General features: G+C 55.5%; 1 protein-coding gene across 3 annotated transcripts in view; it reads right to left on the reverse strand.

Annotated features, from left to right (window-relative positions):
- Positions 1-611: 611 nt before the first annotated feature.
- Positions 612-13,383, reverse strand: part of PAX7 (paired box 7) — a 94,264-nt gene continuing 81,492 nt past the window's right edge. For 2 of the 3 annotated variants that reach the window (XM_028108587.2, XM_028108586.2), the window contains exons 8-9: positions 7,753-7,999; positions 612-727 (exon numbers count right to left, since the gene is read on the reverse strand). In XM_028108587.2, the coding sequence (XP_027964388.1) occupies positions 612-727; positions 7,753-7,999 (363 nt within the window). Of the gene's footprint in view, positions 728-7,053; positions 7,109-7,750; positions 8,000-13,383 lie in introns of all 3 variants that reach the window. The other variant, XM_088023044.1, reaches the window with a different exon arrangement.

Genomic DNA, 13,383 nt, shown 5'->3' on the forward strand with positions numbered 1-13,383 from the left:
GTGGGGGAGGGTCCTGGAGTCCTCAGAATTCCTGGGTGATTCTCCTGGGAAAACCCCAGGGCTAGGGTCCCCTCTCTGCTGATGTCCCAGCATCCAGAGGAGGAATGGGCTGTGGTTCTGGCCCTGAGCCAGAGATCCACCTGAGAGGGCTGCCTCCCAGCACTTCCAGCTGAGAGTGACCCTGGGAGGTACACCCTCACCTCTGGCCAGGGTACTCGCTGGAGTCAGGTCCAAAGGGCTCCAGTACCTCATTCCAGACACCATCCTCCTTTGGGTGCCCAGGGTGCTCTATTCAGGGTGAGCTTCCATTTCTGTGCCTGAGATAGCACAGAGGCCAGGACAGGGTCTGACTGGGGGGAGGGTTTGACTGACCCGAAACCCTCCCGGGGAGACAGTGGAGGGGCAGACTCCAAGGGGGTCACTCTGGGGTCCTAAACATAGGTGAATGGTAGACTGGCTGCACATCTCCAGAGGGTTGGCTATGAGAAGGGAATGGGCTCCTTCCCTGGCCTCCTGGGACCCTAGGGCGATGAAAGGACTGAGGCCGGGAGGCTCAGGGATCAGTAAGGGTTGGGCTGGGACTTGGTCTGGGGCAAGTCGCCCCAGGGGCCCTAGTAGGCCTGGCCAGTTTCCACAGGCAGGAGTCCCAGCACAGCAGAATGCTCCCCAAGCTTCATACGACGCTGTGTGGAGAGGCTCACGTTTTTGGCCAGGTAATCAACAGCAGCTGGAGGAAAAAAAAAGAGAAACTCATAAAAATTGACATTCTTTTTACCTATTCTTCCATCTGCTCTGCATCCATCCATCCACCCATCCATCCATCTTTCCATCCATCCATACATACATTTATTCATTCATTGATTCATCCATTCACCCTTCTGTCCACCTGTCCGCTTGTTCTTCCATCCATCCAACCATCCATCCATTCATCCATCCATCCATCCATCCATCCATCCATCCATCCATCCATCTTTCCATCCATCCATACATACATTTATTCATTCATCGATTCATCCATTCACCCTTCTGTCCACCTGTCCGCTTGTTCTTCCATCCATCCATCCATCCATCCATCCATCCATCCATCCATCCATCCATCCATCCATCTCTTCATGAAGCTCTTTCTCTTATCTCCTCTCTAACCATTGAGCAAATATTTACTTAACACTTATTATTTGCCCAGCTCTCTCGTAGGTTCTGTAAGAAGGTACAGAGGATATCCACATTGCTGAGTGAAGAATTAGTTCCAACACACCTGTATGTATGTCTGCTATGGGAAATGTCCAGTGCATCCCACAGAGCCCAGGTAGTAATGAGGGCAAGGTCCTTCTGCCTTCTCTGGACCCTGAGCCAGCTCATGGATGAGGCAAAGCAATATCCCTTACTCAAAAGCAAAGCAGCTTTTGCAGTTGAGCCAAGGGGGTCCATGCAGAAGGAGGAGCCAGGACCTTGATATGCAGGGAGCTGAGACCTTTAGTCTTGAAGTTCTGGCCATCCAGAGGAGGGAGATGAGAGTCTGAGGGTGTGTACTTGTGTGTATGCGTGAACAGTGGAAACAAAAATCTGTGTAGTAATGGGCACTAACATGAATGTTCACATATGATCAATGTTCACACATGTACATGTGGATAGATGTGGGTGAGCTGTGCATACCTGTGTGAGTAGAACGTGGGGATGCCTGTGCATGCACAGGTAAGTGCGTACAGGTGAGTTGCCCCTAAGCCAGGTACACGTGTGTGTGTGTGTGTGTGTGTGTGTGTGTGTGTATGTGTGTGTACAAGTGTGACTGCTAGGTCTGCATGTGCATGTATTCTGTCTTGATTGTATGAACTGCACCTGCCTGAGGCTACAGCAGAAGTCAGCCCTGACCAAGTGATTTGGCTGGCATGTGACCAAGGCCTCTTGAGGCAGAGATGCCTCCTCCCAAGCTGGAATCCGTGGCTGTGGCCAATTCAACCCCTGGGGCCTCTCAGATCCAGAGGTGAGAAGAAATGTAATGAACGCTACCTTGGAATCACGAGGCCTGGCCCAATACTCTCCCTGTCACCTGCCCACCGAGGGACCCTGTGGGTAGAGCCAGGAGGTGTGGGCACAGCCAGTGGGCAAGGCTCAGGGGGGTGAGATGGCCAGTACCAGGAATTGAGGCCCTATTCCCTAGGGTTTCAAATCCTGCACGCGCCAACTTTTACTGTGTGATTTAGGCCACACCAGCTCACTTATACAAGCCTCAGTTTCCTTGTCTGTAGATTGGGGATGCTGATAGCACCTAGGTCAACGAATTATGGGGATGAGGTGAGCAAATGCAGATGAAGAGGTTAGTCAGCACTGCGCCTGGTACCCGGTGAGCTCAATGGCCTTGGGCTCTCGTACGATTGGGACTCAGTGAGCAGATGTGACCTTTGATGGAGGCAGGAAGGAAAGGAACAGCAAATGGAGCAACTCAAGAGTCCCACCTATGTCCTGTTCATGCGGCTTTGGGCAAATCACGTTGCTTCTCGAGACCCATTTCCTTGTCTGTAAAATGGGTAGAACAAATCCCAGCCTCCTCAAGGGCTCTTATGAGGATCAAATGAGATGATACGCTTTAAGATGCTGGGCATAGAGGGCTCAGCAATTGCACCTAGATTCGCAAAGGATATGCAAATGTCCTGGGGCTTTAGGAGTGCCTGGCTGGGCCCCATGTTCCTCAGCTTCCCAGGCTCTAGGGCCGGAGCTGAACCCCTGAGTGCTGTCCCTGAGGTCACCCAGCCTCCAGACTCCCAGCTGGTAGCACAGAGGTGGCGGTGGCCAGCCTTGCCCTGCCTTGGGGCTGCCCCTCGCTCCGGGTGGAAGCGTGAGAAGCTCTCATCTCCGGCCTCAGGGGGAGCCTGCAACTCAGGCATCTCATCTCTGCTACTTGGAGCAGGTCTTATCTGAGTCCCGGGCGACCTCAACCTCGACCTCACCTCGAAGAAGCTAATCTGCAGAGTAGCAGTAGAAAGAGAGGGGGATTCTGGCCTAAGCCCTTCCATGCACTATCTCAGTTCCATGACCCCATTTTACAGGGGATGCAGCTGAGACCCTGCCCTAAGACACTGTGTAACTTGAAAGGTCACATGGCTCTCAGGTTGTGGAGCCAGGATTCAAGGCCAGGTGGTTTGATGCCAACTCCTAACCACCCCCATGCCCTTCACCCACAGCCTCCTACAGAATAACCCCTGGTGTGTGCACAGCACTTCAGAGGCTAGGAGACACTCTACACCCCAAATCCTGCATTGGCCCCATTTTTCTCCTCCAGGAAATGTAAGTGACTTGTCCAAGGGCACATGGCCAAGCCAGGTGACCTTTCCTGACTCACCGAAGGCTCTGCCTATTCCCCCTGATTCTACCTCATGCCCAACTCTGTGCCCACCTCTGCAGTGCTCCCTGGGGGTGGATTGGAAAGGTCTGGCTCCAAACAGCAATCAGAATGACAAAGCCTGATCCCCTGCCTGTTGTGTGCTCCCTGTGGGCTGGGTGGACACAATCTCATTTCACTTCTCACCAATCCCAACAATCTCAACAATGGTACAGCTGTTCCCATTTTACAAAGGTGGAAACTGAGGCACAGCAAGATTGTGCTGCTTGTGCCTGTGGTCACTCCATGTCGTCCTTTTTAGCCTCTCCCGGCTGCCAGCGCGGGCTGAGTGCACAGTAGGACCCACGCCCTGTCAAGGTGGGCAAGGAGACACCAAGAAGCCCAACTTTACTGATGAGCAGCCAACTTCAAGGGCACCCCTTGTGTCGCAGAGCCTGCCTCTCCCTGGGGTCGAGCCGGGGGCCGGCGAGGGCAGGGCTGTGACATATCTCATTACGGCCTCTGTCAATGGCCCTCCCTGTCCCTCTGTCTCTCTGTGTCCCCTCTCCTCTGCCTTGTGCCCGCGCCTGGGCTCTAAATGTCTCAAATTAGATTAATCGGGAGTTGGCAGGAGATGCCAACCAGTAAACAAATCTCAGCCGTCAGCGCCTCGTCAGCCCGCGGCCCCAGAGGAGGACCCTTCTAGACACAAATTCTTATTAGACTTGTCAGATCTATTAAAATTCTTTTCACACTTCTGCGTTCTATCAGCCCCATCATTAGTACGGCCCTGGCCTCTGGGAACACCAGGGCCATATTAATCTGCCATGTGCCCCATCCCTGCCCCCTGCCCCCACCCCCTTCAGGGACAGGAAGACAGACAGATGGACAGATGATGGCCAGGAACAGAAGAGAAGGTGTGGAGGTGTCCCTGGGAAGACAAGGGGCCCGGGAAGAGGAGTGGACTCTCCTGCTAGGGAGTCTGGCCACAGGCACACTCCTGGCCACGGGCACACTCCACGCCCGCCCACAAGGGAGCCTCTCTGAGGGCTGTAGGCATGGCTGTGTTCACATGGATACGGGCTCTCGGGCAAATAGCCTTTCTGGGATCCACTTCCTCGTCTGTCCAGGAGGAATAACCACATACACCACACAGGGCTGCCATGAGTGCCAGACACACAGTAGATGCTCAATAAACCTCGAAGCCATGTGTACAGACACACACTAGTGAACCCTCAGAAATAAAGTGGTGTGTGTCCAGCTCTTCACACGTAGGTGCCTGTGAAGTCACGGACGGGAATCCACACAAAGGTGGGCCAAGGTGTGTATTGTTACTGAGTGTCTTACATGAGTTTGTGGTCTGGCCAAAAGAGAACCAGGTTGGAAGTTAGGGGACCCAGGGTCCACCATTCACCTATTGTGGCCTTGGGAAAGTCTCTAGAGCCTTAGCTCTTGCATCTGTAAGCTGAGGAAAAATAAAATCTACTTTGGGTGGGGTTTTGAGGATGGCATCAAATGAGGAACATGCAATTTGCCACATGCCTGGGCTAGACTCATGCACGGGACAGAAGGCAGCAGGTGATGGGTGGACCTAGGCACGCACAGGGGCTGTCTGGGATGTGCACTCTTGCACATGGACTGGGAGCTCAGTCATAGGTGTCTTCAGTGTCCCATGAACATGGGGCAGGTGGTCAGCGGCAACATGACGTGTCCCTGTCCCTGACTGTCCTGGAATGTCAAAGGTGAGGAAGACAGCACAATGGAAAAACTCTGGGTGTCTAATCCCTGGACTCCCATTTCCCAGATGGCAAAACTGAGTCTCAGAGGCAGGGTGACCTGGCGGCAGAATCAGTGGTAGTGGGGCCAGCTCTCCCTTGGGCCCCTCCCAGCCGAAGCCTGGAGCCTTTGTGGGGGTGGGGTAGGGTCTGCCCGGGGATTCCCTCTGGATAGGGCTGGAGAATATGGCTCAGGAGGAGCTCTGAGCCACCCCTGGAGGAGCCAGGGGAACAGGGCTGGAGCTAGAGGGGGAGAGTAGGGGGAACGGAAACGAGGGAGGGAGGGGGAGGGGAAATGGCTCTGAAGAGCTTCTCCCCTAGCGAAGGAGGAACAAACACTCCTTTCTCGCCTCCTGGGCCCTTTCCCTTTTGATCCCCCCTCCCTTGCAGCCCCCATGCTGACTTTGGGGTTAATTTTATTTCCGACTTGGGCAGGCACCCCTGGAGCAGGGCGCGGGGGCTCCGGGTGTGACTAACGCCCGCCCCAGGCCGGGGCTGCTGCCTCCGCGGAGCTGCTCTCAACTCTTTATCAAGAGCATGTGTGTCCCGCTCGCTCTGCCCGGTAACGGGGGCTGGGGCCGGGGATTGCCCTGGGCCCCTCTGGAAACACTCGCGTGCACATGTGCGAGCCCAGCTCTCAACCCTACCTGCACACACGTGCTCTACCCCCTCACACACTTGCTCCTCCCGTGGCAACTCCACGCAGTTACACGCACAGGCAACACCATGTGTCCACGGCCCGACGCACAGCTAAACACAGGTACATGCAGCCTCGCCTATGTGCGCACCGTAGCTCTCACGCACCCAGATTTACGCACCGCATGTGTAGCGTGCATGCCCGTACAGAACATCTATGCACCCACAGACACATACAAACTTTTGTGCACGCCGGAATGCACATGTATACAGACATAGAGCCACGCATATCTGCACACTCTTACACACATCTGCACACACGCATACGTTTGTTACACATGCCCACAGAGTGACATCTGCCAATCACGTGTCACACATGCAGGCACACACGGAGACAGCCAGCCACATGTACACACCTGAATGTACACTGAAACACACATGTATATGTGTGACAGACTCATAAACTCACGGGACCAAACGTGAGCACTTGTGTGTTCATATACAGACTCACGTGCGTATCACATGGCCGCAACAGGCTCATTTAAACTCAGCTATGTGAATAGCCAGGTGTACACATACGTGTACCACTCACATTCACACATACAAACACACACCTACACACAAGGATGCACACGCAAACACGTGTGCTGAACGACACAATATACACAGACACACGAATCATACGTATCCATGACACACGTATTCTCACACACGCACGCACACACACACACACACACACCAAACACACACATCCATGGGGCGGGGGCCGTGAACACAGCTCAGAGGTGGAGGGTGGCACAGCTGGCCCTCATTTAGCTGTGGAGGCCAAGGCCGAGCGAGCAGGAGCGGCTGGTGTGGGGGCAGGAAGCAGAGGTCAGTGAGGCTGGGCTAGGCGGGGGGGGGGTGGAGGGGGGCAGAGGACGCCCTCGGGCTGGGACCTCAGCCTCGCCCCGCACGCCCTTCTGATTAGTTTGACACCAGCAGGTGAGGCCTTTGCCAGGAGGGGGGCAGGAGGGGAGCCCGGTGACCTCGGCTCTCGGTGCCTCATGGCCTGCCCTGACGCTGCCCCATCTGGCAGCCGGAGGCTGTGGCCGGGCCTGCCTTTTGCAGCCTCTGGTCCGAGGGTCAGCTTCCCCCCTCCACCCCACCCCTGCATCTAAGCAAGGTGCCAGGGGGATGGGGGCTGGGGAGGGCCCAAGAGACCAGCTCAAAGTTTGGAGCAAACAGGGCTGAGGACGGTTGGGGCTGGGATACAGAACAAAGATGAAAATCCAGCTGTCGCCCACACCCAGGGGGCAGAAAGGGGCAGGGTCTCTAGCACCACACCATCCAACATGGCGGCCGCCAGCCACACATGGCCACTGAGCCCCTGAAACGTGGCCACGCCGCCGAGAAACCGGATTTTACATTTTAATTTAATTTTATCTAATTTAAATGTGAAAACTGAAATTCGACTTAGCTTAGTGGTTGGGAAACTTTACAGTATATTTGGAACAACTTGGGTGTGTAAATCCACTTCTCAGTTGTAATTTTACGAAATTTAAATACAGATCGAGTAGTTCCAATGAAAACTTAGTGTCTGAATTAAAACGGGCTGGATTTCAAAGACACCGCATGAAAAAAGAAATGCAAAATAGCTCACTCATAACTCTGTATGGATGACATGTCAAAATGATCATCATTTCAGATATACCGGGTCAAACAAAATACATTAGTGAAAATCATTCCACTTGTTTCTTCTTACATTTTAAGCTGTGGCTACTAGGACATTTTAAACGCCATTCTTGGCTCCTGGTACGGTTCTTTGGGACAGCACTGCTCTAAGGCCACAGTAGGGGGAGTGCAGGGGCCGGGCTCAGTATCAGCTTAGGACAACAGTCCATTCTTGCCGGGCCTCGATTTTCTTATCTGTGAAATGGGCACCCCCCACCCCAACACCGCCTCGCAGCGCTCTACAAATAAGCAGACGGTCCTCGGAGTGGGGCAGGGAGGGGGAGGGGGACGCCTGGGGCGCCAGGCACTCACTCTGGCTGTATTGGCCATACTGGTAGCCAGCCACGGGGTCCACGCTGTAGCCGGTGGTGCTGTAGGTGGGCGGGCAGTAGGACTGGGAGGTGGGCAGGCTGTCTCCCGGCTTGATGGAGTCGGCCCGCTGGCTGCAGCTGGCCGAGATGGAGGTGGCCGAGTCCAGCCCGCCGTGCAGCGGGGAGATGGAGAAGTCGGCCTGAGGCTGCGGCGGTACAGCGCTGGGGTTGCTCAGAATGCTCATCACCTGTGGGGGAGAGATGGTCAGTGCGGCCCGAGCAGCGGGTGTCGGGGGCTTGGAGGACGGGCCCCACAGACACGGTGTGTGGGGGGACGGTGCCAGGCTGGCCCCAAACAGGCCTTGGCTGGGGTTGCTCCCTTGAGATCCCTGCACAGCCCCAAGAGCCTCAGTTTACCTGGTTTGCTTGCCCTTATGGGTAGGACGGCTAGTGGTTTCTCCTGGTTAGGTCCTGACCCATGGACTCACCCCTTGCAGAGAGCTCCAGGGGGCAGGGCAGGGCCTCATTCCCCTCTTGGATATCCCCAGGCCTGGTTCTAAGGGACATCTGGTGTGTCTGATGAATGAATGAATGCATGAACGAACGAACTAGTTGATGATGTCTCTCCCATCAGACAGGGGCTCCTCCAGGACAGGAAGCTGAGCCTCCCCTGTCAGACTCGGATGCCCCCATCTTCCAACACAGAGTTAGAACAGGACTCTGGATCTAGTCTGGCTTCACCCCTGGTCCTGTGGTACGCCTGCTCTGCTCTTTACTTTGAGATCCTGCTTCTACAATGCCAACATCCATGGCCAACGCTTTCAAAGAGCCTCGCGGGTACCCCTCCTTGACTCTGGTAGCTCTCAGATGTCTGTGATCATCACCCCTTCCCTGCTTGGCTGGGACAGCAAACAGGATCTCACCACCAGTGCTGGTGACCCCAGAGTGGCAGGGTGAGGCTCATCTCTAGATACTCAGCTTAAAGAACCTGGCGTTTGTTCACTGATGTGTTCACTTATTCATTCAACAAACATGCATTGATGGGGACTGTAGCCCCAGGCCTCAGGCAGGGCCCTGGCTCTTCAGAGGAGGAAGAACCATGGTCCCTGCCCTCGGCAGGGGGGATGTCTGCATCAGGAGGGGGAGGCAACCAGGAGAAGACCATCAAGATATGAAGTGGTGAGGGGCATGACAGAGGCCGCTCAGGGGGGCTGTGGGAAGGGAACTCAGCCAGTCTGGTGGTCCAGGCAGGCTTCTGGAGGAGGTGACACCTGCTGTCCAGCTCTCCAGGACAGAGAGTGGGGAAAGGTGGTGCAGGCAGCAGGTGTCTCTCCGTGTGGGAGCACGGGCGTCCCGGCCAGTCCCGGGAGACAATGGAGAGGCAGGCCGTTGTGCAGCCGACCTGCAGGGCCCAGGACCCTGGTGACCTCTTGGTGATGCCACACCCCCTGTGGGAGGGAGGCTTCGGTGCCAGGTGGGAAGCCGAGCTGCTAACCTGCCCAGCAGCAAGCTGAAGAAGCAGGCTGTGGTCCGTGCTGGGCACACGGCTGTGTTCGCTGATTTCCCCACTTGCCTCTCGGGAGAAGGCAGACTAGGGGCACTGCTAGAAGCAATCTTGCTGCCGACTGGATACCTTCTGGAAACTTCTACCTTCTCCTCTGTGACTTGTCCCTACCATAGGCACTGAGGCAGGGCGGGGGTGGAGGGCATGGATGTGGAATCCTCAGCCCAGGGACAGCCCCTGGGCTTCTCCACTTACAGCTTCAGATGTGCCTTAGCACCTGTGACTGCCCACAGTCTTGAGGAAGAGACATGACGACTGTCCCTAACTCAGAGGGTGGCTGGGGGGATGAGGTGGGGTCTGAATACAGAGGGCTTTACGCCTGGCCAGCGCTCCCGGGAGCAGGGCCCCAGCTCCCCGAGGGCTCCTCTTCCCTTCCCCCTTCCTTTCCTTCATCTTGGCATGAACTCACATGGCTCGCCCAATCCAGAGCCCTACAGAGGTGCATGAGGCTGAGCCGTGATGCCCCTTCCTCAGATGAAGGAACAGAGGCCTTCAAAAGGCTGTGTCTTCTCCAGACGTCACCGCAAGTCTGTGGGGAGCAGCTCGGGGTCCAGAGGCCTGAGCCCACTCGCCTGATAGGGTCAGGACTGACTCTCAAGGATGAGTTTGGGCATCTGAGCCCTTCAGAGGTCCTCAGTCCAGGGGCCAGCAGCAGCCTGTACTCTGGGCAGCCACTGGCTGGGGGTGATTGAGGTTGGGGCCCCTCGTGGCTGGGGCATGAGCACAACCTCTCCCTGACCCTCCCCTGGATGCTCCCAACAGAACCCCCTCACTCTGGGGTCACCCTCCTGGGTCCTTGCACTCCCCCTCCCCCCAGAGCCAGAGTCAAGGGCACTGGGCCTGGGGGGCTGGTCTTTGCCTCCACTGCAGCTAGTAGGGCTTAGGTGGGACTTGACAGTGTATCAGCCCTGTCCACAAGGCAAAGACCCGAGGGGATGGGTGTGTGAGAAGGGGAGAGTCTGGGCAGGTGTCCGGCTACTCTAGGCAGTGGCCTGACCTGTGGAATCTCCTACATGGGAGGGTCCATGTAGGGGTACAGGGGTGGTGGCAAGAGGGACCCCATGAAGGGGGTGTTGTGTGAGGATGCCTGACACCGTTGGGCAGTGTTTGTTGCTTTCTGACTGTGGAGATGGGTTCTCCAGGGCCTAGGAAATTTGGTGTATGTTTGGGTGGGATCTTAGGGGGAACTAAGGAATCTAGCACTTGCCAGGGGGTTAGGGGACCTGATTCTCTTCCATGTTGCCTGTCAGGTGCCCAATCTAGACTCCACTTTCCATCTAAATTAAGAAAATCACCGGGGCGCCTGGGTGGCTCAGTCGTTAAGCATCTGCCTCCAGCTCAGGTCATGGTCCCAGGGTCCTGGGATCGAGCCCCGCATCGGGCTCCCTGCCCCACGGGAAGCCTGCTTCTCCCTCTCCCACTCCCCCTGCTTGTGTTCCCTCTCTCGCTGTGTCTCTCTCTGTCAAATAAATAAATAAAATCTTTTAAAAAAAAAATCACCGCCAATCCCACCCCCCCGCACCATATAAACATTAATCCTCTTCTCCCCTTGAAGGAGGCCTGGACTCCAAGAATAGACTCAGAGGCTTAGGGAAAACACACAGGCCCCATGTCCCTTCTTTCAGGAGGATAATTATGGGCACGGGGAGACTCTTGGGAGGGTCTGTCAGCTCTGGTGAGACCCCAGTTTAATCCTTCCCTCCTGCACACGGCCAAGACGCCAAGCTCAGAAGAGACGATGGAATGGGAGGGGAGGGGTTCGGGAGAGGAGGAGCATGTTTTGGGATGGGCTGGGAGCTATGTACAGACAGTACTCATCCTGCAGGACAGAGAACTGCCACAAATCTGACCACAGCACTCAAGAATTATCAGTGGCGGGGCACTTGGTGGCTCAGTCATTAAGCATCTGCCTTTGGCTCGGGTCATGATCCCAAGGTCCTTCTCTCTCTCCCTGTTGCTCCCCCAGCTTCTGCTCTCTCCTCTCTGGCTCTCATTCTCGCTCTCAAATAAATAAATAAAATCTTAAAAAAAAAAAAAAGAATTATCAGTGGCTCCTCATTACCTCCCCGATAAACAGGACAAAATCTTCTAGTGATCAGACCGCTACCTACCTGTGCCAACCCCTCCCCTTCTTCCTGTCTTACACTTTGTGTCCCAGCTAGACCGCATGATATGGTGTTTCCCAAAGACATCTGTCATTCGTTCATTTATTCATTCAACAAACATTTCATAGAGTGCTACCAGTGCCAGGCTGCAGAGAGGGCTGGCCCATGAGCTCTTTGAGGGCAGGACAGGACTGGGTCTCACCTACCCTCGCTGCCCCCGCACCGAAATTGTGCCTGCTACATACTATGAGCCCAGAAAAACCCGGCTGAATTCATGGATATCACTTAACAGATCTTAAGTGAGCACCTATTATGTGCCAGACACTGAGCTGAGCATGGAGGACGCAGCAGTGAGCACCAGCCCTCCGTGCCCTCCTGGAGCCAGCTTCTCATGAAGGAGGCTGACAATAAACCAACAAATACATAATATAGTTTCTGATACCGGGAAGTGTTTATAGAGGATAAACGAAGGGGACAAGCGCAGTAGTCAGGCAAGAGCTCCCGAAGAGGTGATATCCAGCAAGACCCAAAAAAGCCAGCTATGGGAGGATGTAGCAGAAGAGCTTTGCGGGCAGAGGAGTCAGCAAGTGCAAAGGCCCTGGGGTGGGAACACACCCAGCAGGTTTTAGAAATAGCAAGAAGGTCAATGTGGAGAGTGAAAATCCTGAGAGCTGCAAGGCTTCCTAGAGTTTGTCAGAAGGGGCTTGTGTGGTGCCCAGTGGCTCGGGAGTTCTCAGAATCAGCTCAGGCCTGGGGAGATTTTCCTGTAATGGGATTTGTTCAATGGGATTTGCCCTGGAACATCAAATCAAATCCACATCTGGGATAGGTGTGAATGGGGATGCGAGGAGGCTGCTTACTCTCTCTCAGAGTCCCTGGTGGCCTGTGGATCAAAAGGGCTGCCATTTCATCCAACCCCCTGTCTCCAGGCATAGCAGTTTCCAAGCAAATGGGACAGGACCCAATTGAAGAGACGTGGGAGCATTGACTCCTTGAGCAAACAGGCTATTGTTACCTAGATTATGCAGACGGGGAAACTGAGGCTCAGAGAAGAGGAAAGGCACACCCGAGATCACACAGCCTGGAAGCGGCAGGGTTGGGATTTGAACCTGCGTCTCCCTGACCGGGAGCTGGGCTGCTTCTCACCAGGCTGTGCCAGAGACTGTGGGGAGAGAGGCCCTTGACAACTCTGTGGTGGGGAGTGCTGTGGACCTAAGTGGCCCTCCGCGGCTGCCGGTTGGCCCCTGGGCCCCTGGGAGCCCCTCTTTGCCCGCAGAAGCAGGAAGCTTTGCCCAGGGTTAGGGGCTCAGCCGAAGTCTGGGGCCTGCAAACTTTTGAACTTGAGGAAGTCCCAGTCTGATGCGGTAATTCACCCCCCTCAAGAATGCTAAGGCCTCTCCCCCGGTGGGTTTTACTTTTTTCCTGGTGACCTTGCTTTCGCTAATGTATTACTTCTTGGTACGTTACCGTTACTAACTCAAAATCAATACCGACCTCCACATCTGTAAGGTTTTATCTGAAGGCAAATCTCCGGGCTGTCCATCAGGCTGAGTGACAGCCATCCCTTCCTCGGCCCCCACCCGCCGCGGCCCCCGCCCGCCCCCAGTCCCTTCCTCTCCCTCTGCTCTAAATCAGTCCCAGCCTCCACCAGACTAAATCAATAAGGGGCGGCCTCATCCCCCTTCCGCCGCTGGGGAGAGGCTTGCAGGTTTGGGGGGTGGGGGCTGCGGGAGCCCCGTGCCAGCCCTCCTTCCACATCCTCCGCTCGCCACCCCCTCCCCGAGATGTGGTGGCGAGCTCCCCTCCTTTAAAAGAAGGGGATGGGAAAAATGTAATTAATTCCCTCCGCTCCTGAGCTGGCCCCAGGGCCTGGGACCGAGGAGGCTGAGCGGTGGGATCTGCACCCTCTGTGATAACCGAGCGCGCTTCGGGAGTGAGGCTGCAATTAGAAGGGGGTCGCCAT

Source organism: Eumetopias jubatus, unplaced genomic scaffold (assembly GCF_037043125.1).
Source record: "Eumetopias jubatus isolate StellerSeaLion01/CBP00866 unplaced genomic scaffold, mEumJub1_p1.0 scaffold_4, whole genome shotgun sequence".
Lineage (NCBI taxonomy): Eukaryota > Metazoa > Chordata > Mammalia > Carnivora > Otariidae > Eumetopias > Eumetopias jubatus.